At 39.6% G+C, this 22,917-nt stretch overlaps 1 protein-coding gene across 4 annotated transcripts in view; it reads right to left on the bottom strand.

The window, feature by feature from the left end:
- Nucleotides 1-22,917, bottom strand: part of ZNF280D (zinc finger protein 280D) — a 105,661-nt gene that overhangs the window by 5,206 nt on the left and 77,538 nt on the right. For 3 of the 4 annotated variants that reach the window (XR_016311242.1, XM_089667855.1, XM_089667862.1), the window contains 2 exons: nt 10,459-10,504; nt 5,530-5,573 (listed from right to left, as the gene is read on the bottom strand). Coding sequence is in view for 3 of the 4 variants with exons in the window: in XM_089667855.1 (XP_089523981.1) it covers nt 5,530-5,573; nt 10,459-10,504 (90 nt within the window). In the remaining variant the exon portion in view is untranslated. Of the gene's footprint in view, nt 1-5,529; nt 5,574-10,457; nt 10,505-22,917 lie in introns of those variants that run through there. The other variant, XM_089667871.1, reaches the window with a different exon arrangement.

Genomic DNA, 22,917 nt, shown 5'->3' with positions numbered 1-22,917 from the left:
TCTCCTCATTTAACTCCTGCTGATTTTGCTCCAGAGAAGGGAAAAACAAAACTCCAGTGCTACTGTAGCCAATTTTGTCACACATGATAAAAAATTTTTTATAATAAAAATTCCTAACCCCCTAAGGAGATCAGATGAATTCCCTTACCTGGCTCCCACCCGGCCAATAGCAGATTGATGGCCGGGCAGGCCTTTCGTCCCTCCGGGTGGACGTCATATGAAGTCCTCCCAGTCATGCTGCTCGTGCGTACCCCAAGAGGCTTGTAGTGTGGCGATCTGTGTCCCTCAGACACATCTCATCACCGATCAGGGTAAAGTGCCAAGGATGTTGGCTCTTTACCATGTGATCAGTTGTGTCCAATAACAAATAAACAGATGCCGGTTATCGGCACTGTGACAGCACTGAGGAAAGGAAAGCCGATAACGGTCTTTCCTGTAAGAGATTATCAGTCCAGCCCCATCAGTTCAGAATATCAGTGCAGCCCCATCAGTTTTCAAAATTTTCGGTCTTTTTTCATTTGTTTAGCAAAAAATAAAAAGCCCCAGTGGTGATAAAAAACCACCAAAAGAAAGCCCCATCTGTCTAAAAAAAAAATGATAAAAATTCCATTTGGGTACAGTGTTGCATGACTGCACAATTGCCGTTCAAAGTGAGACAGCAGTGAAAGCTGAAAATTGGCCTGGGCAGGAAGGGGGTGAAAGTGCCGGCATTGAAGTGGTTAAAAACAATATTGCTTTTTTTAGACTTTAGTAGTTAACACATAGCAAGAAAATCAACTACTCCTTTTCCTTAAAACCTTTTTTCTTTTTTACTATTACAGTATAATACAGTAAGCATTCCAAAGCTCAACAACTCCAACTTTAGAAAGACTCTTCCAAACCTTATTGTAAATCCCATTTTCAGTAAGAAACGGGTGTCCACTTATCCTTTTCACAGTCCCTGCACTGGTTTTAGCCACTTTCACTATTAAACAGTTGGTTATGACACTGTGCCCCTGTCCTGGAGAAACTGTGGTCCAAAACATTCCAAACTGATCTTCAATTACTCTACCTCTAACAGAAATGACTTACTACATCTGCATGGAAGCACACCAGCAATAGAGTTTTGGAGATGAAATGAGCAGAGCAGCAATAAAGTCATCCTTAATAATATAATACCCAAGTTAGAGTTTTGTTTCCACAGCACAGTTTCATTCCTACATTAAAGTGCTAGTAAAGTCGAATACTAACTGTTCTGGTGCTCAACAACAGCTGTGAATTCCAGGAGTCATGACAGAGGCATCCATGGTCCAGCTGTTGTTGGTGCTTCATCTTCTCCCCTGCAGCAGCCGGTCACTGACACAGAGCTGCAGGATCACATGACTGGATCGGATCAGAAATAGGTAAGTACACATACACAGATTTTTTTTTTTAACACAGCTTATACAGAATAGGTAGGAGGAGGTGGTGAACCTTTTTAGGAATTAGGCTTTTCTTCAACTTTAGGGGCAATGCCTAATTCAATTTCATTTTGCCACTAGGGAATTCTGCCTATTCCTGGTCCTTCCCCATTGATATCACACCTCCAGCATGAAGACTGGAAATTTCCCTGTAAGATCCCACCTCCGCCACACACATATTGGTGTCTCATGGGTATCCCTCCCCTAGCACACACACTAGTCTGTCATGGGTATACCACCTCCAGCACACCCACACTGGTCTCTCACAGGAATCCCTCCTCCAGCACACTCTCCAGTTTCTTCTGCAGAGACTCCTCAGTCTGCAGTCGCACACTCCCACCAAATAAACTGCATATTGTGAATGTCCCTCTTATAGACATTGCACACTGAATCCACACAGCCTAGTTCACTTTGAGTGAACCCTCTAGAACAGGGGTGTCAAACTGGTGGCCCTCCAGCTGTTGCCAAACTACAAGTCCCATGAGGCATTGCAAGATTGATAGTTACAAGCATAACGCTGAAAGGCAGAGGCATGATGGGACTTGTAGTTTCTCAACAGCTGAAGGGTTGCCAGTTTGACACCCCTGTTCTAGAGGGTTCACTCAAAGTGAAGCTCTGTTCAGCAGCTGCCTCTACCCTCTTCTGCAGAAATAAGTGTCTTGATGGTTCTTAGAGTGCTTTAACCCTTCAGTGACCAGTCTGCAGTCTATGTGCATTAACTTTCTAGTGATCAGCTAACACAGAAAAAACATTAACTTCTCAGTTTTCTTCCCCAAGCTTAAAAAAATTAGCCCCCCCAGTGACCAGTCTGCATTGTATGATCTGATTCAAGGCATGTGCACATCTACCTCCCAGTATTCTGTCCCCAGCAAATAAGGATTAAAGCGGATCTAAACTCTCTCAATCAAAATTAACTATTGTTATTCCTTATGCTGCTAACATGGGTAATACTGTACATTATATTTACTTGTTTTAAATATTTTTTTTACCTTTCATCAGTTGCTTCCTTGTATATGGCTTAGGTCAAAATGATGGCATACATCCCTTGAGCTATCAGGAGGAGATGGGATTTTTTAACAGATAAGCACACCTCCTGCTTGTATGCCTGAGCTAAGGGCAGATAGATTCCAGGAAGAAATTACTAAATTAATCATAAGCCCTTAAGATGGCAAAAGCTAGAGATGCTAGGGGGGTGTTTTTCAAAGTGATTTCTCAACAAAATAAAGCGTGGAGACATGGATGGATGGGGGAGTTTGCTTTGAATATTAAAAATTAAATAATCGCATTATCTGCATTAAAGTGATACTAAAGGCTTAAATTTAAAAAACAAACAAACATGTCATACTTACCTGATCTGTTCAGTGGTTTTGCACAGTGCAGCCCAGATCCTCCTCTTTTCAAGTCCCCTGTTGGCGCTCCTGGCCCCTACCTCCTGTCAGGTGCCCCCCCCCCCCCCAGCAAGCAGCTTGCTATGGGGGCACCCAAGCAGGTGCATTCCTAAGCTGCTGCTCCGTGTGTCCATTCACACACGGAGCCGCGGCTCAGCCCTGCCTCATCTCTCTTCTCATTGGCTCACTGGCTGTGATTGACAGCAGCTGGAGCCAATGGCTCTCACTTCTGTCTTAGCCAATGAGGAGAGGGAGTTCCAGAATAGCCAAGACTCCAGTGCACATCGCTGGATCAAGATGGGGCTTAGGTGAGTATTAGGGGGGATGCTGCACAGAAAAGGGTTTTTACCTTCATGCATACAATATATGAAAGTAAAAAACTTTGAGCCTTTACAACCGCTTTAAGGTAAAAATTCCTGTATCTTTTATTCAAAAATAATAATTGTAAAAAAAAAAACAAAAAAAAAAAACCTTCTGTGCCCAGGATCCCCCCATTATACTTACCTGAGCCTGATATTAATCCAGCAGTGTGCTGAAAGCAGCGGCTCTCTCTGTTCTCCCCCTCTTCACTGGGCAGATGGATAGCAGCGCGAGCCATTGGCTCTTGCTGCTGTCAATCAAATTTTGTGACTGAATGTATAGATGCAGACAGAGTGGCTCAGGATCAAGCCTGCATGAGCACCCCATAGGAAGCAGCTTCCTATAGGAGTGCTCACTGAAGAGGTGGAGCCAGTAGTGCCAGCGGGGGACCCCAGAAGAGGAGGATCAGGGCTGCTCTGAGCAAAACCAAAAAAAAAAAGAAGGTATACAATCACTTCAATCCTTCAGTGTTCTGTCCCCAGAAAATTTGATAACCTCTCAATGCCCATTTCATGTGCATTATATCCTGTGTGCTCAGTCACCAGGCATGTATGTTAACCCCTCAGTACCCAGGTCATGTAGACTTTGCTAATTATTTTGCTTATGAAAACGATCAGTATTCACCATTTTTGAGTCAAAAGATGAACTGTTCTGCTGGCTGTTATACCCTTCAAACTGCTCTCCTGAAATTCACTCCCTCCTTCATACCCTCTATACTTCTTCTCCTGCACATCAAATACCTTCTGCACTTCTCTTGAGAACAAACTTCCTACTATCATACCTTCTGCTCATCTCTCCATCACATACTTTGAATTGTTCTCCAGAGTATATTGCCCCTTAAGACACTTCTTTAGCACTGTTCTATCCACAACCTTTCCTGTTCTGGAACAAGCACACTTCTGATAGTAAAGGTGCTGCAGAAGCCCATTTTTTTCTCTTTAGTTTGGATAGAGTAATGAAGGGGTAGAACTTTTGTCAAGATTTTACTGCTATGTTTGCCCTCACTGAGGAACATTTCCTTCAATACAAGCTTTAAGTGACAGGTGTGCATTGTCCCTTAGCGCTCAATCAGCATTCACCTATGAACAGACGCCGGTAGAGGGATCTCCAACAGTCTTCTACTATTTATTGCATTTTGTGCTGCTTTACTTATTAAACCTGATTAAGTACAAACCACAAACATGGCAAAACAAGGCGCAGTTATTCAGAACACAAAATGTGCAACACTTGCAATTCAATATTGGTAATTATTGCAGCTAAACAATTGTAAGCTGACGGCAGTTTGCTTTGTGGACATAATTATTACAAAGTGTTATAATTTTTAAAAGCATCACATGTACATTGTAACACAGCAGTGCTATGTGACAGGTGAAAGAAAGACAAAGATCAACATTAAATCAATAGGTAGCATGATTACGAGTAAAAAGCACCACAAGTAGCACAATTTAATTACTACAGCATCAGAGGAATCCCCCAAAAGAAAAACAATACCACACATATTTCAACAGCCATGCTTACCATTAAGAGGGTAAGTTCACATTTACCAAAAAAACTGCTTATATAGGTAAGGGGTGCCTGTAAATAAAAGTACACTGTGCAGCTTTGAATAGGCCATTTATGTACAGTACCTTCTGAAGCCTGGCTGAAAAATTACCAGACAGGCCATCACACGTGCAAGCTCTCAAATGCTGAGCTCAGAAGCTACTGTGTAGCTACTGTGTCAGCGGAGAGAAAGAGCGCGTGAGGGAGTTTGAAAAGAGAAAGAGCTTGTTCCTGTGATGGTGGGATGAGCAGTTATAACTGGGAATGTCTTAGCAATGTTTTAGCAACAAGACAGTACAGGGGGATGCCAGCTCTAGGAGATTTTTGGTCAGCCTTTGGGAAGTATGTAAATGGCCTACACCTATAGCAAGGGTATTATTCAACTTTGGTCAAAGCTGCACAGTTTGTTTTTATCTACAGGCACTCCTTACCTACGTAGGCAGTCTTTTAGGTAAAGGTGAACTAATCCTTTAAAATTTGTTTTAAAAAAAATCATAACTGCAATAGTGTATAAACAGATTCATATACAGAATGCATTAAAGTAGATCTAAGCACAATCAGTAGAATGTCATATAATCTTTCATATAACAATGCATTTTAAAAGTTGTTTTTCATTTATTTAAACCTGCAGCTTTCATTAAAAAATAATAACTGCCGATTAAGTATTACTCAGGAACCTCTGGTGAAAAAGATACCCAGAGCTTCAACAAACTAAATGTCATCCAATTATGGTTTAGATATACTTTAAATCGTTCAGCAGACATATGGATTTTGTACTTAAAGCTGTCATAGCAAATTACCTTTCAACTGCTCTTGCATAATTGTCTGAGTCAGTGTTTTCTTCCTGAAAATATGAAAACCTTAGTTAAAAATGCTAATTTCATAGTAGGCCTGTGAAGAAACCAACGCATTTCCACATACATTAAAATTACTTTTAGAAGGGGGTCAGGCACTAAAATCAGGGACCTCTAAAATGTGACTAAAATACATTTTACAGTATATCAGAATTAAGAGTTAATCACTTTGGTGCACTTTCTAGTTCAATAATTTTTTCCCAATCCAATATACAGATGTTGTTCTGACATTCACAGCATGCACAAATAGTCAGACCTACAGAGCATCAACATTCCAGGCAGAAAATAATGCCGAATGCTTTAATGTCAGTACCAAACCCAGTTTTAACTAAGCAACAGTAACTTATCATACTTAACTTTTAAACCAAATAAGAAAGCATTAATATTCAATGTGGCAGTCAACTCATGCCATCCTAAAGTTGATGACCGATGGGCAGACATACTGTTTACACCTAACAGTTCTGTGCTGCCATCAGCAGTTACTGTATATGGGCAATGCAATTTCATCTATATTTCTTATGCTTTTCAACTTAAAGCGGTAGTAAACCGCGAACAAAAAAAAAATCTTCTCCCTGCAAGTGAAGAGCATAATGTGTTAGTATGCATCGCATACTAGCACTTTATGAAAGACTTACCTGAAAACGAAGCCCTCCAGCACAGCGTTGTCACAGCGCATGGAGGCTTCCATCGTTACTCGGTCTTCATTCCGAGTTCGCGAGCTGCGGACATCTGATTGGCCGAGCTGCGATGTTGTCACTACCGCGCATGCGCACACCATCCATTGTTGACATCACAGGTGCTTCTACAGTAAATATCACCTAAATGGTGCATGTTAGGAGATATTTACAGTACTTAAAAATAAGCCTTATTAAAGGCTTACCTGTAGGTAAAAAATGCAAAATAGAGTTTACTTCCACTTTAATTGTTCATTGCTATGCTGCTTCCCTGTGGTCACCATCTTTTTTGCAGTTATTTTTCTGTAAATCCTTCCCTTTCTATGACACCATTTCCCCCTTCCTTATTCTAAATCCTCCCTAATCATCCTGCAAGACATACACTGAGGTGAGGTAAGGAAAGAAATATTCCTTTTCATCTTGAACCACTAACATCTACCATATCATATTGTTTGTCTAAACAGTTTGTATGCAATAATGAAGATGTTCATGGATGCAAAGTATATGGTGAGTTTAGCTATCTGATGGAGATTATCTGCAGTGATTGTCTCGGCTATATTCAGACCAGTCATATAGGTCAGAAAGGGATAACTCACTATTACAACAACTGGAGTCAGAAGAATAACTATACCTGAAATAAAATACGTCTTCCATGTAATCATCCCACATAAATACATATACATTCATAATTACACATACACTATATTGCCAAAAGCATTGTGCCAGCCCTCCAAATCATTGGATTCAGGTGTTCCAATCACATCCATGGCCATAGGTGTATAAAATCAAGGACTTAGGCATGCAGACTGCTTCTACAAACATTTGTGAAAGAATGGGTGTTCAGGTGTGGTATAGGTTGCGACCTGTGTAATAAGTCCATCAGTTCAATTTTTTTGCTACTAAATATTCCACCGTCAACTGTCAGTGGTATTATAACAAAGTGGAAGCAATTGGTTAAACTAGCAACTCAGCCATGAAGTGGTAGGCCAAGTAAAATGACAGAGCGGGTTCAACGCATGCTGAAGCGCACAGTGAGCAGAAGTTGCCAACTGTCTGCTGAGTCAATAGATAAAGACCTCCAAACTTCATGTGGCCTTCAGATTAGCACAGAGTCCTGACTTGAACCTGACAGAACACCTTTGGGATGAATTAGAGTGGAGACTTCTAGCCAGGCCTTCTCGTCCGACATCAGTGCCTGACCTCACAAATGTGCTTCTGGAAGAATGGTCAAACATTCCCATAGACACACTCCTAAACCTTGTGAACAGCCTTCCCAGAAGAGTTAAAGCTGTTATAGCTACAAAGGGCGGGCCAACTCAATGTTGAACCCTACGAACTAAGACTGGGATGCCATTAAAGTTCATGTACATGTAAGGGCAGGCGTCCCAAAACTTTTGGCAATATAGGGTAGCTAAGGGTTGGCCTGCAGCGAAGTGATTGCAGCATTCTCACAATTAGCCGCACAGGAATAGCTACTATGAACATTGAAGGTGGTTACCTGTGTCATCACTGCTTATTACCCTCCCATTCACTTTAAGATGGCGCTGGCTAGATGGCTCAACAGGGCGCCTTACATCTGGAACATGTGACAAGTGCCTGCCAAGGGTGCAGCAGCTCTTATTAACTCCTACAGTAGCAATCTTCTTGTGCTGTCAGAGTTAACATGAGCAGCTGCACCTTTGATAGGCCCTCGGAGGGCTTTGGATTTTCACGAAGCACAGCAGTCACTAACACATGGGACACGCTTCACCCCTGGTATGGTTTTAAAAACAAATCCCAAAACTTCAACTTTAAGACTGGAAGCAAGTTTTTACATTGATATTTATTTGGACAACACGGTGCCTGATGGCTGACAGGTGGACTTTGTAGTGAACACATTCCATACTTTATCATTAGTTGGTAACAATGACAGCTGAATCAACAGGTTTGCTTTGTAAACAAATCTATGTGACCGGTATGATTGACTGTTAAAATGATGACATGATCAGAGTGGTTCCAGATCGTTGGTGAGAAACCACTGCCGCTAAAGTCCTACCATTCATGCAGACACCTATCTAGCTCCATAATAGATGAAAATTCACTAAGGATTGGGCACTATGCTGAGGAACATTAATCTATAGATTGCAGGCAGGATCCAGTTTAGGACCTTTTTTTATTTTATTTTTTTCTTATTTAGTAGTTTCTGCTGTCATCTGTGTTCCTAATAGGAAGCATTCCTTTCATGATGAAGGTAGGAATCTCAACTCACCAGTGAAAAGTTAATAAAAACACAAAACAGTAGTCTTCTGATGTAATTAGCTAATACACACAACTATGTCTGTTAACCACTTTAGCTCCAGGCCATTTCTGGCACTTTTTGTTTATCTTTAAAAATGAGTATTTTTAGCTAGAAAATGTCTTAGAACCCCCAAACATTATATTTTTTTTTAAAGCAGAGGCCCTAGAGAATAAACTGGTGGTCTTTGACTTTTTTTTTTTTTTTTTTTTTAAGTCACAAGGTATTTGCACAGCGGTTTTTCAAACAAAATTTTTGGGAACAAATACACTTTTTAATTTTATTGCAAAATAACGCAATACATAACCAATTTTGTTGTAAAATATAAAAGATGATGCTATGCAGAGTAAAAAGATAGCAAACACGTCTCGCTTTAAAACTGTGCACGCCTATGCAACGGTGACAAATGGCGTGAATTTTATTATTCATAGGTGACATTTTTTTAAAGCCTTTACAAGTTACCACTTTAGATTTACAGAGGAGGTCTAGTGTTAGAATTACTGCCTCACATGTGTGGGACTATCGCTGTTTGTGTGCATGCGGGACCGACTCATGCATTTGCTTTTGCTCGCATGTCAACATCCCCTGTGACAGCAATAGACAGGTGACATGTATTTTTATGGAGGGATCTGGGGTTTATGAGACTCCCAAATACCTCCTATGCACTTTAAAGCTTTCAAAATGCCAAGATATAGACTGCCGGCTGTAAAAAATTATATCAGGGTGATACCTGCAGCAGAAGCATCATTCTGGTACAACCACGGAAAGTCCAGCAACATAGGGTACAGCGCTAGTCTGGCAGTGGTTAATATATACCTCCTAGATTGTAAGCTCGAAAGAGCAGGGCCCTCGATCCCCTCATGTTTTGCATTGTATTGTATTGGTATTGTTCTGTCACATGTTCTGTCCCCCTTTGTAATGTACAGCGCTGAGCGAACTATTGGCGCTTTATAAATACTGTATAATAATAATAATAATATATACAATATGCTACATGCAATGACAATGCTTTGCATGGATTCCTTATGAGCAAATAAAAGAGAAACAGGAGTACCTGTTAAGACATTGTCATGTCTGGAAAACAGCAATTCATTAATGAAACTTTTCTTGTAAATCTCAACATGCAGTATTTCTGTTGCTGGTAACACTGATTGCTTCGGTGGAGACGAGTCAAGCCAGTGACTAAGATGTAATTGTGGAGTACTTATTACAGGTACTTAGCCCTGTCAATATGGGGCTTGATCTCGCTTGAAGTGGCATGTGATATATTTGACATGGAGCATGCAAATAGCAGCCCTTATTTCTATGCTTATGGTTCCTTTAGTGTGCTTTAAAGCATCACCTTCACCTTCTGGAACATGCTATTCCTGTTGCAGCTCCTGCCCCCCTCCTTCTGATCTCCTTTCCCTGTGAAAGCAGGCAGGTGACCCTCTCCCCCGCAGCCACTGTCACATATAAAATCGGTGCAACTGTGCGGGGTTCTACCTTCACAGTCCTGTCATTCAATCACACCGATCTGTGAATGAATAACTACAAGTTCCATCTGCCACCTAAGCAAACAAATTTTGTAGTTCTCGATGGACTACAGACACACTGATCAGGGTGCTCATAATCCATTCACTCTTCCTCTAACTAAAGTCCGTACAGAGCTACTGGCAAAAGCTGGAGAAAGAGTGTGCAGGAGCTTGACATTGCACCCATAATCCACTGATTTAAGGTGCAATGCTTTGTAAACTTTCGTAAGCAAAAATATAAATGCACATTTTTTCCTGCACAAAATATGTGCATTTATTATTTTTTCCCTAAAAGGTGTACTTAGTTTTTAAATTTCAGCAAATTAAATTTTAGACAGTGCAATACAATACAAAATTAATTTAGCTTTTCTTTAACAACTGTAAAAAATTAAGGAAAAAAGACAAATCATACCTGATTACCAATTTTAACTTGCTCTACTGGAAGATGAAGTCTTGATCTACAGGGGAAAAACCAAGTCAGCGATAGTTAATGAAAAGTAATGCACCTTAATGAAAAGGGTGCTGAACATTTTTTGTAACCAATTAGTAGTCAGGAAATCAAACCCATGCCACACAATTTTGTTCTACATTCAAACATTTCTGCAGGAAAATCATGACTGCAAACTTCACACTAAAAAAAACAAACATGCAAAGCAAATCCAAGAAATATATTCTAATGGATAAATAGTAAACACTGCTGTGCACAAAGGAAAATAACACAGTGCATGTCCTTTTCAAATAAAAGATGGTGGATTATGACAAACAACACATAAAACATTCTCATGTTTTGGTCTATAAAACAACATAAGCTGATAAAAAAGCATGTCAAGCATTATGCTAAAATAAAAAGCAGAAGGCAGAATTTAACAGCTTTGTTTCATAACGATGTCAGAATTCACAGACTGTAACTGGTCCAAATAAATCTCAGGGATCTAAGAGACATAACCAACTGCAGCAAATAACATGGAGGTACTACAACCAAATCAAATGTCCAAGTGGATGGAAAGTATTGGTGGTAAGTCTTTAGTTCATAAGATAAATTGTAGAAAATGCTGTACACAATTTCTTAATATGCCTGTAGTAAATGAGCATGTAGGTTCATGTGCATCTTGTATGGAAAACACATCTTCCAATGGTTAAGCTAACCCCTACCAAACATGCTTCCTATATAAAGCTGATCAATACAGTGTCTTGAAAAAGTATTCATACCCCTTTAAATTTTCCACATATTGTCATGTTACAACCAAAAACGTAAATGTATTTTATTGGGATTCTGTGTGATAGACCAATACAAAATGGCACATAATTGCGAAGTGTAAGGAAAATGCTAAATGATTTCCAAATTCTTACAAATAAATATATGAAAAGTGTGGTGTGCATTTGTTTCAGCCCCCTTTACTCTGATACCCCTAACTATAATCTAGTGGAACCAATGGCCTTCAGAAATTCACCTAATTAGTAAATAGAGTCTACCTGTGTGTAATTTAATCTCAGTATAAATACAGCTGTTCTGTGAAGCCCTCAGAGGTTTGTTAGAGAACATTAGTGAACAAACAGCATCATGAAGGCCAAGGAACACACCAGCTAGGTCAGGGATAAAGTTGTGGATAAGTTTAACCGCTTGCCTACAGGGCACTTATACCCCCTTCCTGCCCAGGCCAATTTCCAGCTCTCAGCACTGTCACACTTTGAATGACAATTGCGCGGTCATGCAACACTGTACCCATATAAAATTTTTATCATTTTTTTGTGACAAATATAGCTTTATTTTGGTGGTATTTAATCACCTCTGGGTTTTTTATTTTTTCTTAAACAAACCAAAAACCACTGAAAATTTTGAAAAAAAAAAAGTTTCTTCTTAGTTTTTGTTATAAAATTTTGTAAATGACCGATTTTTCTCCTTCACTGATGTGCGCTAATGAGGCTGCAGTGATGGGCACTGATAGGCTGCACTGATGGACACTGATAGGTGGCACTGGTAGGTGGCACTGATGGGCATTGACAGGCATCACTGAAAGGCAGCACTCATATATGGCACTGATAGGCGGCACTGATAGGCGGCACTGACTGGCACTGTTAGGTGGTACTGACTGGCACTGATAGGCGTCACTGACAGGCACTGATAGGCGGCACTGACGCACACTGATAGGCGGCACTGGCTGGCACCGATAAGCGGCACTGACTGGCACTGATGGGTGACACTGAAAGGCAGCTGAGATGGGAACTGATATGTGGAATTGATGTGGCACTGACACGTGGCACTGTTCAGCACTGACAGCTGGCACTGATGGACACTAACAGGTGGCACTGCTGGGGCCACACTGATCATCAGGGTACACTGATCATCAGTGCCCTGATGATCAGTGTAGATGTCCCCTCCGTGGAATGCCGATTACCGGCTCTCTTCTCCAGCTGTCAGCGTGACAACTCGTGAGGAGAGAAATGCCGATAACTGGCATTTCCCTGTTTACATGTGATCAGCTGTGATTGGACACAGCTGATCACATGACCGAGCCAACATCTTCGGCTCTTTCTGTGGATCGGTGATCCGCTGTGTCCGAAGGACACAGCGCACTGCCAATCGCCGCGCGCTCCCTGAGCCACGCATGCGCGGTGAGAATGGGAGGACATCATATGACGTCCTCCCAGAATGAGAGAACCACCTCGCGCCCATCATTGAACTATATGGCGGGCGGGAGGTGGTTAAAGTAGGGTTAGGTTACAAAAAAAATCCCAAAATTTGAACATCTCATGGAGCACTGTTCAATCCATCATCCGAAAATGGAAAGAGTATGGCACAACTGCAAACCTACCAACACATGGACATCCACCTAAACTGACAGGCCAGGCAAGGAGAACATTAATTAGAGAAGCAGCCAAGAGGCCCATTGTAACTCTGGAGGAGCTGCAGAGATCCACAGCTCAGGTGGGTGAATCTGTCCACAGAACAACTATTAGTCGTGCACTCCACAAATCTGGCCTTCATGGAAGAGTGGCAAGAAAGCCATTGTTGAAAAAAAAGCCGTAAGAAGTCTTGTTTCCAGCAGGACACCGACCCTAAACATACAGCCAGAACTACAATGGAATGGTTTAGATCAAAGCATATTCATGTGTTAGAATGGCCCAGTCAAAGTCCAGACCTAAATCCAATTGAGAATCTGTGGCAAGACTTGAAAAATGCTGTTCGCAGACACTCTCCATCCAATCTGACAGAGCTTGAGCTATTTTGGAAAGAAGAATGGGCAAACATTTCACTCTCCAGATGTGCGAAGCTGGTACAGACATCCCCAAAAAGACTTGCAGCTGTAACTGCAGCAAAAGGTAATTCTACAAAGTATTTGCACAGGGGGGCAGAATACAAATGCACACCACACTTTTCACATATTTGTAAAAAATTTTGAAAACCATTTATCATTTTCCTTCCACTTCACAATTATGTGCCACTTTGTGTTGGTCCATCACAGAAAATTCCAATAAAATAAATTTACATTTTTTGTTGTAACATGACAAAATGTGGAAAATTGCAAGGGGTATGAATACTTTTTCAAGGCACTATATATACATAAACACACATGGCTATGTGGGTCTAACAAACATGCCTTCTAAGTAATGCTGATTTATAGAAGGCTCTGTGGATCTAACAGACGTGCCTCCTATGTAGCAATGATATAGAGCTGGCTGTGTGGGTCTTTTCAGTGAACAGTACATCTAGGCAGCTTGATCATTAGTCAATGTTAAACCATCACATAATTTCAATTTTTTTCATGTTTAAAGCAAAACGTCCAATGTAATAAGAACATGGGGTATTCATGGAATATGTCTTCTTATCCCTCTGCTATGTCTTGCTGACTGACACTATAGTCCTGGCAGGATAACAGTACAGCAATTCATAACAAAAACACTAGAAAGCATATTGGATACCTTTGTCCATTATAGGGACCTTTAGTGTATATACAGTCCTTGCTATCAATGTGGAAAGGAATATTTGTGGTAAGCCAGTGAAACATAATGCACCTCTTCCTGCTGCTATGGGATGTGAGACTATTAAACTATGGGGCTTATTTACTAAAGCTGGAGAGTGCAAAACCAGGATCACTTCTGTATACGAATTAGCTTCCAGGTTTTATTACACAAGCTGAGGGTAGAAGCTGATTGATTTCTATACAGAAATGAGCCTGATTTTGCACTCTCCAGCTTTATTAAGTAAACCCCTGTATGTGTATGTGGTTATCTGAAATAGCTGTGGCCCTAGGTTATTTGTCCACTGAACATACAAACTGTACCTAGTGTAGATCCTAATGAAACTATCATGTCCACTTACTGTTGTGACCATTGCAAAATGGAGCTGAATAAGCTATAAGGATAATATACAGAAGGTAAAATAAGTAATGAACACGTCACCATTTTTCTAGGTAAAAATATTTGTAAAGGTGCTATTGACATGAAATTTTCACCACATGTTGGTAACAACCCATGCAATCCATACATACAAAGAAACCAAAACAAATAAGTTCAAATAAGTTATAAAATGAAATGACACCGGGAAAAAGTATTGAACACATGAAGAAAGGGAGGTGCAAACAGGCATGCAAAGCCAGGACACCAGCTGAAATCTATCAGTAATTAGAAAGCAATATTGCCCCTTGTCAGTGCAAATTAATATCAGCTGGTTAAGTCTTAACTGATGGCTTAAAAAGGGGTCTCATTACCAAGGTGTCACACAAGAAACATCTCATAATGGATAAAAAGCAAAGAGCCCTCTCAAGACCTTCGCAACCTTATTATTGCAAAACATAGTGACGGCATTGGTTACAGAAGGATTTCTAAACTTATGAATGTTCCCATGAGCACTGTTGGGGCCATAATCTGGAAGTGGAAAGAACATAATTACACCATAAACAGGTAATGACCAGCTGCTACTTGCAAGATTTCTGACAGAGGAGTGAAAAGAATTATCAGAATAATTGTTCAAGAGCCTACCAAGGACCACTTGTGGAGAGCTTCAGAAAGACCTGAAATTAGCAGCTACAATTGTTTCAAAGAAAACAATAAGTAATGCACTCAACCACCATGGCATGTATGCACACTCACCACATAAGACTCCATTGCTGAAGAAAAAGCATGTTGAAGCTCATCTAAAGTTTGCTGCATAGCATTTAGACAAGCCTGTGAAATACTGGGAGAATATAGTCTGGTCAGATGAGACCAAAATTGAACTCTTTGGATGCCATAACACACCATGTTTGGAGGTCAAATTGCAGTGCACATCACCCCAAAAACATCATACCAACAGTGAAGTTTGGAGGTGGGAACATCATGGTGTGAGGCTGTTTTTCAGCATACGGTACTGGCAAACCTGATGTCCTTGAAGGAAGGATGAATGGGAAAATGTACCAAGACATTATTGATAAAAATCTGCTGCCATCTACCAGGATAATGAAGATGAAACGAGGGTGGACATTTCAGCAAGACAATGATCCCAAATACAAAGCCAAGGAAACTCTCAATTGGTTTCAAAGAAAGAAAGAAAATAAAGCTGCTAGAATGACCCAACCAATCACCTAACTTGAGTCCAATAGAAAATCTATAGAAAGAACTAAAGATTAGAGTTCATAGAAGAGGCCCACGGAACCTTCAAGATTTGAAGACTGTGTGAAAGAATGGGACAAAATCACACTGGAGCAATGCATGTGACTAGTTTCTCCATACAGGAGGCGTCTTAAAGCTGTCATTACCAGCAAAGGATATTGTACAAAGTATTAGCCTCTTCCCGCTCAGCCTATGGACGAATGGCGGCCGATAAAAACCCTCACCTTTCCGGGTGGACGCCATATGGCGTCCTTTCGGGCATGCGCAGTTTGCGTGCCAGCAGAGCCGCGCAGCGGCGTGATCTGTCACCGGCCGTGTACCTCGGACATGGCCGATGACAGATCTGAGTACCGGCCCCGTTGCCTGTACCATGTGACCTGTTGTGACCAATCACAGCAGGTCACATGACAGTTGTATACAATGGATGGCTTCATTCATGCCATCCATTGTATACTAGTGTGTCTAGCTGTGAATGGTCACAGCGATCACATGCACAAGCTGGGCCAATCAAAGCCTAGCTGTGTCCTGTGATTAGCTGTGGCCAAATCACAGCTAAGCACAAAAAAAAAAAAAAAACCCTGAATGAATTGATGTCATTCAGGAAAATGCTTGCTTATAGCAAAGTAATTCTTTGCCATAAGCAAATTGTGTAATGAAAAAAATAAATAAATACTGATCACTTCCCCAAAGTAGTACAATGTTACTATGGTAACATTGTACTATTTTGGTCATAGTGAAATATGAAAAAAAAATCTTAAAAAAAAGAAAAAATGTAATAAAAAATTAAAAATAAAAAAATTTAAAAAAATGTATATTTTTTTTCATACTATCACCAGTCAGTGTCCCTGATCACCGCCATGCCAGTTATATGATGATGCTGTACTGCACTGGTGACAGTATGTAAAAAAAAAAAGTGAAAAACATTTTTTTTTACTTTTTCAGTATCCGAAAAATTATGACAAAAAAAATACAACGTCAAAAAACTCGCCATGCCTCTTATGAAGTACGCCGGACTGTCTACTCTGCAAAAAGGGGTCATTTGGGGATATCTGTACTATTCTGACATTCTTGGACCTCAAGAAAGTAGATTGGCTGTCAGTACTTCAGGATTGACCAATTTTCAAATATATCCCATAGTTTGTGAACTCTATAACTTTCCTACAAACTAAAAAATACATCCTAATTTGGGTTATTTTCACCAAAGACATGTAGCAGAATACATCTTGGCCTAAATTTATGAAGAACAATTATTTATTTGCAAACTTTTATAACAGAAACAAAGAAAAACGTTTTTTTTTCTTCAAAATTTTCAGTATTTTTTTGTTAATTTAGCAAAAAATAAAAACCTTGGTGGTGATTAAATACCACCAAAAGAAAGCTCTAGTTGTGTGAAGAAAATGATAACATTTTAGTTTGGGTACAATGTTGTATGACCGCGCAATTGTCATTCAAAGTGTGACAGCGCTGAAACCTGAAAATTGGCCTGGGCAGGAAGGGGGTAAAAGTGCCCTGTATGGAAGAGGTTAAATAAATTTCAGTTAGCGTGTTCAATACTTTTTCCCTGTGTCATTACATTTTTATTACACATAACTTAATTTCAGAACTGATTTGTTTTGGTTTCTTTGAATTGTATGGATTGCATGGGTTGTTACAGACATGATGAAAATTTCATGTCAATAGCACCTTTAGAAATATATTTACTGAGAAAAATGGTGACGTGTTTAATTCTTATTTTACCCGCTGTATATTTTAGTGGAGATGAAGTGTTTAATTAAGGTAATATTTAAAATTAAAGATCACTTAGTTAAGACCAATAAAAGACATTGCAAACATATACATTATTTAAGTTCTACAACCTTAATTAATTACCTAACATCTCCCCATCAGCATGAATGATTTATTTCAAGAAACACAGTGCAATAACAATATGGCCTTGCCTGAGAGTCCTGTAATGTCAAATGTTCCAGTACTGAACACAACCTGTGGTCTACGATGACACATCAATAACAGTCCATCTCAATGCATCTCAACGTTTAACTTCTACCTTTATACAACTTTATCTTCATAAGGGAATTATACATATATCAAATTATGTTCTGCTACATGAAGGCAAAATTGTTTTACATGTTTCTGAGATTGTGTTTAACTGGGAGTTCAGGAAATGCATTCATGCAGCCACTATCACCACTTTGACAGTCATTACAACACATCTAAGTACAAAAGCAAAAATTTAATATATAGCAGCTTACCAATCATTAGATATGCGCCTGTATTCGGTTTTTTTTTTTTTAAGCTTTTTTCACCTGGTGATCTGACCACTTACAGTGGCTACACTCACTCCTCCACTCTGTCTATGGAAGAGCAATATAGTTGTACAGCAGTATTGTTAACCAGCGGAGAGGGTAGTGTTAGATGGCCTAGTAGATTTAGAGGGACTTTACATAAGTGACTAACAAATTAAAACCAAACTCCAGACAACATTTTTTAAACAGTTACAGAAACAGATTTTTTTCCCCCTTTCTTATAAAGGTTTTTAACTAACTAAATAAAAGCTGACCATTTTAAGCATCCCTGTCAGTGTGACATGCTTTCTCTCAACTCTCTAACTGCCAATTTTGCTAAACAGTTTGGTCTGTGTACAGGAATAAAAAAAATAAATAAATAACAGATGTACTTGCTGAATCACCAGGTGAACAAAAACGTGGAAAAAAATAGAAAACTAATGCAGCCATTGCAGCTAAGGACTGGTAAGCTGTAACAGAATTAATTTTGTTTTGGAGTTAGATATGCTTTAAGGCCAGGATATAGTGATTTAATTACAAAACTCTAAGATTTCTGAAACAGACCCGAGAATGAAATTTGAGCCAGTATAGTACTATCTTGTGCAACCTACTAGCCACCAAGGCAAATCTGGTATAATTATCCACTTGATGCCAAATGACGTACATGTATGTCATTTGGTGTTAAGTGGTTGTACCGGAATGTTGCCTGCAGGCATCATCCCAGTACCATTTTTAGAGACGATGGTTGTCTCTCTGGTAATAGCAATCTCCCCCCCTCCCGTAGCTTTACCGGGATCTCCCCTCTCTTGATCAACCAAGCAGCGCTTCCACCTGCTGATCACAGAGCTGAACAAATTTTAAAGCGACAGTGTAAAAAGAAAAATAAATACATAACTGGGGGGGGATTAAAGTTCCCCCATCCCCCTGTGCTTGCGCACAAAGGCAAACGGATGTGTTGGTCCTGCACAGAAACAGTGATCATCCCACATGTGAGGTATCACCGCTAATGTCAGGTCGTGGCCAGTAATTCTAGCACCAGACCTCCTCTGTAAATCTAAAGGGGTAACCTGTAAAGGCTTTAAAAGCGTCACCTATGTATAGTAACATTTAAGTCATTTGTTGCTGCTGCACAGGCCTGCGCAATTTTAAAACATGACAAGTTTAGTATCTATTTACTCGGGTAACATCATCTTTTATATTTTACCAAAAATTTGGGCTATGTATTTTTTTTTTTTTTGCAATAAAATTCAAAAAAAGTGTATTTTTTCCCCCCCAAAAAAACTGCATTTGAAAAACTGCTATGCAATTATGGAATGACATAAAAACATTTTCAAAACCCACCAATTTATTCTCTGGGGTCTCTGCTTTAAAAAATATATAATATTTGAGAGTTCCAAGTAATTTTTCTAGCAGTAATACTGATTGTTACATGTAAGAAAGTGCCAGAACAGGCTTAGTCTTCTAGAATTGTAGAAGTTCCAAATGAAGACAAGGTTAATCAATAAAGTTAAAACTTTGCTAATCCTTTGCCAGTAAATATTAACTGGAACCATTAGATAATGACAGAAACTGCAAGTGTGACCCCAAAATAGATAAGGTTTTTAAACACTCGTCTTGGGGAATCTGTAGAGCACTGAAAACATACGTAATAGTAATGAGTGTTCTTGCATCTCTTGACTTTTGAAAGCAATATACAGTGGTCTTGTACCTAGATTTTCTAGCCTATAATAATACCCACAAAACATCTAGGGCACTTTTTCAGTGATTAATGTTAAACTACCACAGATTTGTAAAGGTCTTTTTTATGTATAGGGTAAAAAGGCAATTTGAATAACAAAATATGGCGTTTTCTCAACCCTCTGCCATATCATGCTGACCAGTTAAATATAATGCTCCATCTCCCAGGTGCCATACGATGTATGATTGTTTTTTACAGAGAAAGTTATCTGAAATTGTCATGGGCCTAGGGTACTGCAGACATTAACTAACATTAAAACTAACCTAGTGCACTTCTTAATGAAAACTATCATATCCGCTCACTGTTGTGAGATTACAAAATTAAGCTGAATGGATTCTCAAGGATGACATATTTGTGTGAGCTGTAGTGCTTATGCCCCGTGTAAGCATCTCTAAAATGACAGTGTTTAACCACCTGCCGACAGCAGATAGCCGAATGACGGCTACACTGCAGCCGGCCAGTTCTGGGAGGGCGTCAAATGATGTCCTCCTACGAACACATCTGATCACATCGCTTGCAGAAAGAAAAAGTAGAACATGCTGCATTTTTTCTGCCCAGAACTGCACTGGAACATGGTAAAAAGTATAACAAATGCACTAGAATGCACCAAAACGCACTGCAACATACATGTCCCTATTTAAATTGAAGAAAAAGTAAGGGGAAATAATAAACTGAAATGCATTAAAAATGCACCAAAAATGCACCGGGACTCTTATGCGGCAACGCATCTGGACTGCGTTTCTATAGAGTGAACAGGCCCTAAGGGCCAATTCACACTACAAAAATGCACTTCGGATGCATTCTGGATACGTTTTTGCTCACAGTTCACACCACATGCAGTTCTGGTGCAGTTTTGATACAGTTTGCCATGTTCCAGTATGATTCTGTGCAGAAAAAATACTTATACTTTTTTTTCTGCGCCGGAAACTGACTGCAGTGTGACCTAGGGCCATTGGAATACATGGAAAACACTATGCATGCATTTTTGATGCATAAAAAAATGCACTGGACTGCATCTAGTGTGAACTAGCGCTAAAACCAGCTCCCAATAAAGATGACACAATGCTTATCCCTTATCGATAAATTGGAAGACAGAGATGGAGTCTGAGAACAGTCCTTTACAATACTTTATTTGGTAAAAGATAAATGGTCTGGGAAATCCAAACACAGCAAGATGCTAAAGCGCTTCAGGAGAAACCTTGCTGACTGAAATGCGTTTTTTTGGATGTCCCAGATCTCTTATATTTTACCAAATAAAGTCTTGTGTTATCAGACTCCAGCTCTCTCTTCAAATGTGTTCTTACGAGGTGTGCAGGAACCTGAGCTGTTAAGTCCAACATCCCTTTTGTGTATACTGGCATAGAGGTGGAGACAACCTTGTAATATATGTATGCCTTTATCAATAAATATTAACTGCGGACATTAAGAGATGAGAGAAAATACATGTGAGACCTCCAAGACAGAAATGGTTGTTAAACACTGGAGTAAGGTATCCTTAAAGAATTAGAAGCACTGTCAGAAAACATGCAATAATGAGTGTTCTTAATTAACCTCTGCATACTGCTAAACAGCCTTACATATTTCTAGCAAACATTAGCAAAAACAGGGATTCTTGGTCTGCAATACATGTTCAAGCTGGCCAACTGTGTCAAAGGGATTAGTTTTTGGCCAGAGAGGGATCACTTTGATGCATTCTTGATTTTGTGCAAAGCTATTTTTTACAGTCCGCTAAATGTAAAATACTGGATAGTGACCATGTAAATTATTTTCTACCAGCAGGTGCACTACTATCTACGCTGGACCACTCTGCCAGGAACTGGCAGAAACCAAATCCTAATGTAATAAATGCTTGCTTTGGTGTGTAATTACCTGTATTTATAGGCTATGGCATTTAAAGCTTTTTATGCCCCTAAATGCTGCTTCAAAATACGAACCTAAACACCAAAATACGCATAGTCACATCGGCTGAAATAGAGCTGCGAGCAGAGGCATAAAAAATAAAAAATATTTCTATAAGCAATGTTTTTTTCCTCCTAGGAGCATGAGGCCTAAGGGCGTTTTGTATAATGTATAATACAGATAAAATAATCTGTAGCTTCTTTTTATCAGTAAACAAGTGCCAGCAATGGACATGTGAGCTGGTTGATACAGGTTACGGTGTTTATTCTGTTAGGTCACTACCTTCTGATTTGTTGAGGCAAGTTCACATGCAATGTCTTTGTTTGCAATCAACCACACTGTATTCTCCAGAAATGTGAGTAAAATGGCCTTGTTTAATAAAGTAAAACAATTGTTTTGTAAAACAACCAGATGGTTGCTTTAAAAAATAACAGTGAAAATTGGATGGGCTTCAATTGATTACAATGCACAGCATCATTTTATTGAATAATTCCCATGGTGGTTGACATCTTCAGTGGAGAGCAATTCTATTGCAGCAGTTCTGATGTACAGAAAAACAGTAACCAGTATTTTACAGCTAATGTATAACACCTATCTCCTTAAAACTAAAGCCGATAAATGCTGCCATGCTATGTATCATGCAAAGACGGTTTCTAAAGATATGCAGTGTAATAATGTTATATCTCACATTCTTAATAATATTTAAAACAAGCCAATTCAAGAGAGCCATGCCCTTAAGTGAAACAACAGTATATCCATGTGATCTGGCAGAACAAGAATCTGCAGCACTTGTAAACTTTTTAATATTTTTGACCAACTACTTTAACATCCTTATTCTTAAAATAATTGACAATCTTTACAAAAAGAATTCACACATCCTAAGTGAAAATTTCAATATGTTTTTTACATTTGTTTATAAGTATTTATACACTGACTAAAATGTATGCAGTGCTTTAAATATAATCTATGTTCACCTCAGTCCCAGCCCTCAGGGAGTTTACAATCTAAGGGTCCTATCTCACATACATATATACACATACTAGGGGCATTTTAGCAGCCAATTAACCTACCAGCAAGTCTTTGGAGTATGGAAGGAAATTGGAGTACACAGGAGGCCCCACACAAGAACAGGGAGAATCCATGCTTTGGAATCAAACAGAGATCCTAGTGCTGCAAGGCAGAAGTGCTAACCACTAAGCTACTGTGCTTTATTTGCATTGCCCATACCAGGATATCTGTACAGACGATGGCGGCATGGGATGCAGGTGCATAAAAATGAGGACCACCTTGTTCTTCCAGAAAGCAGTACTGCTCCCCTTATCCACCGGTTAGCTGTGGCCATGACATATTTTATGCTGGGTAC

Source organism: Staurois parvus, unplaced genomic scaffold (assembly GCF_062004578.1).
Source record: "Staurois parvus isolate SC_StPar_1 unplaced genomic scaffold, SC_StPar_1.0 ptg000054l, whole genome shotgun sequence".
In the NCBI taxonomy this organism is placed as follows: Eukaryota; Metazoa; Chordata; class Amphibia; order Anura; family Ranidae; genus Staurois; species Staurois parvus.
This window is presented reverse-complemented; position numbering and strand designations above follow the sequence as displayed.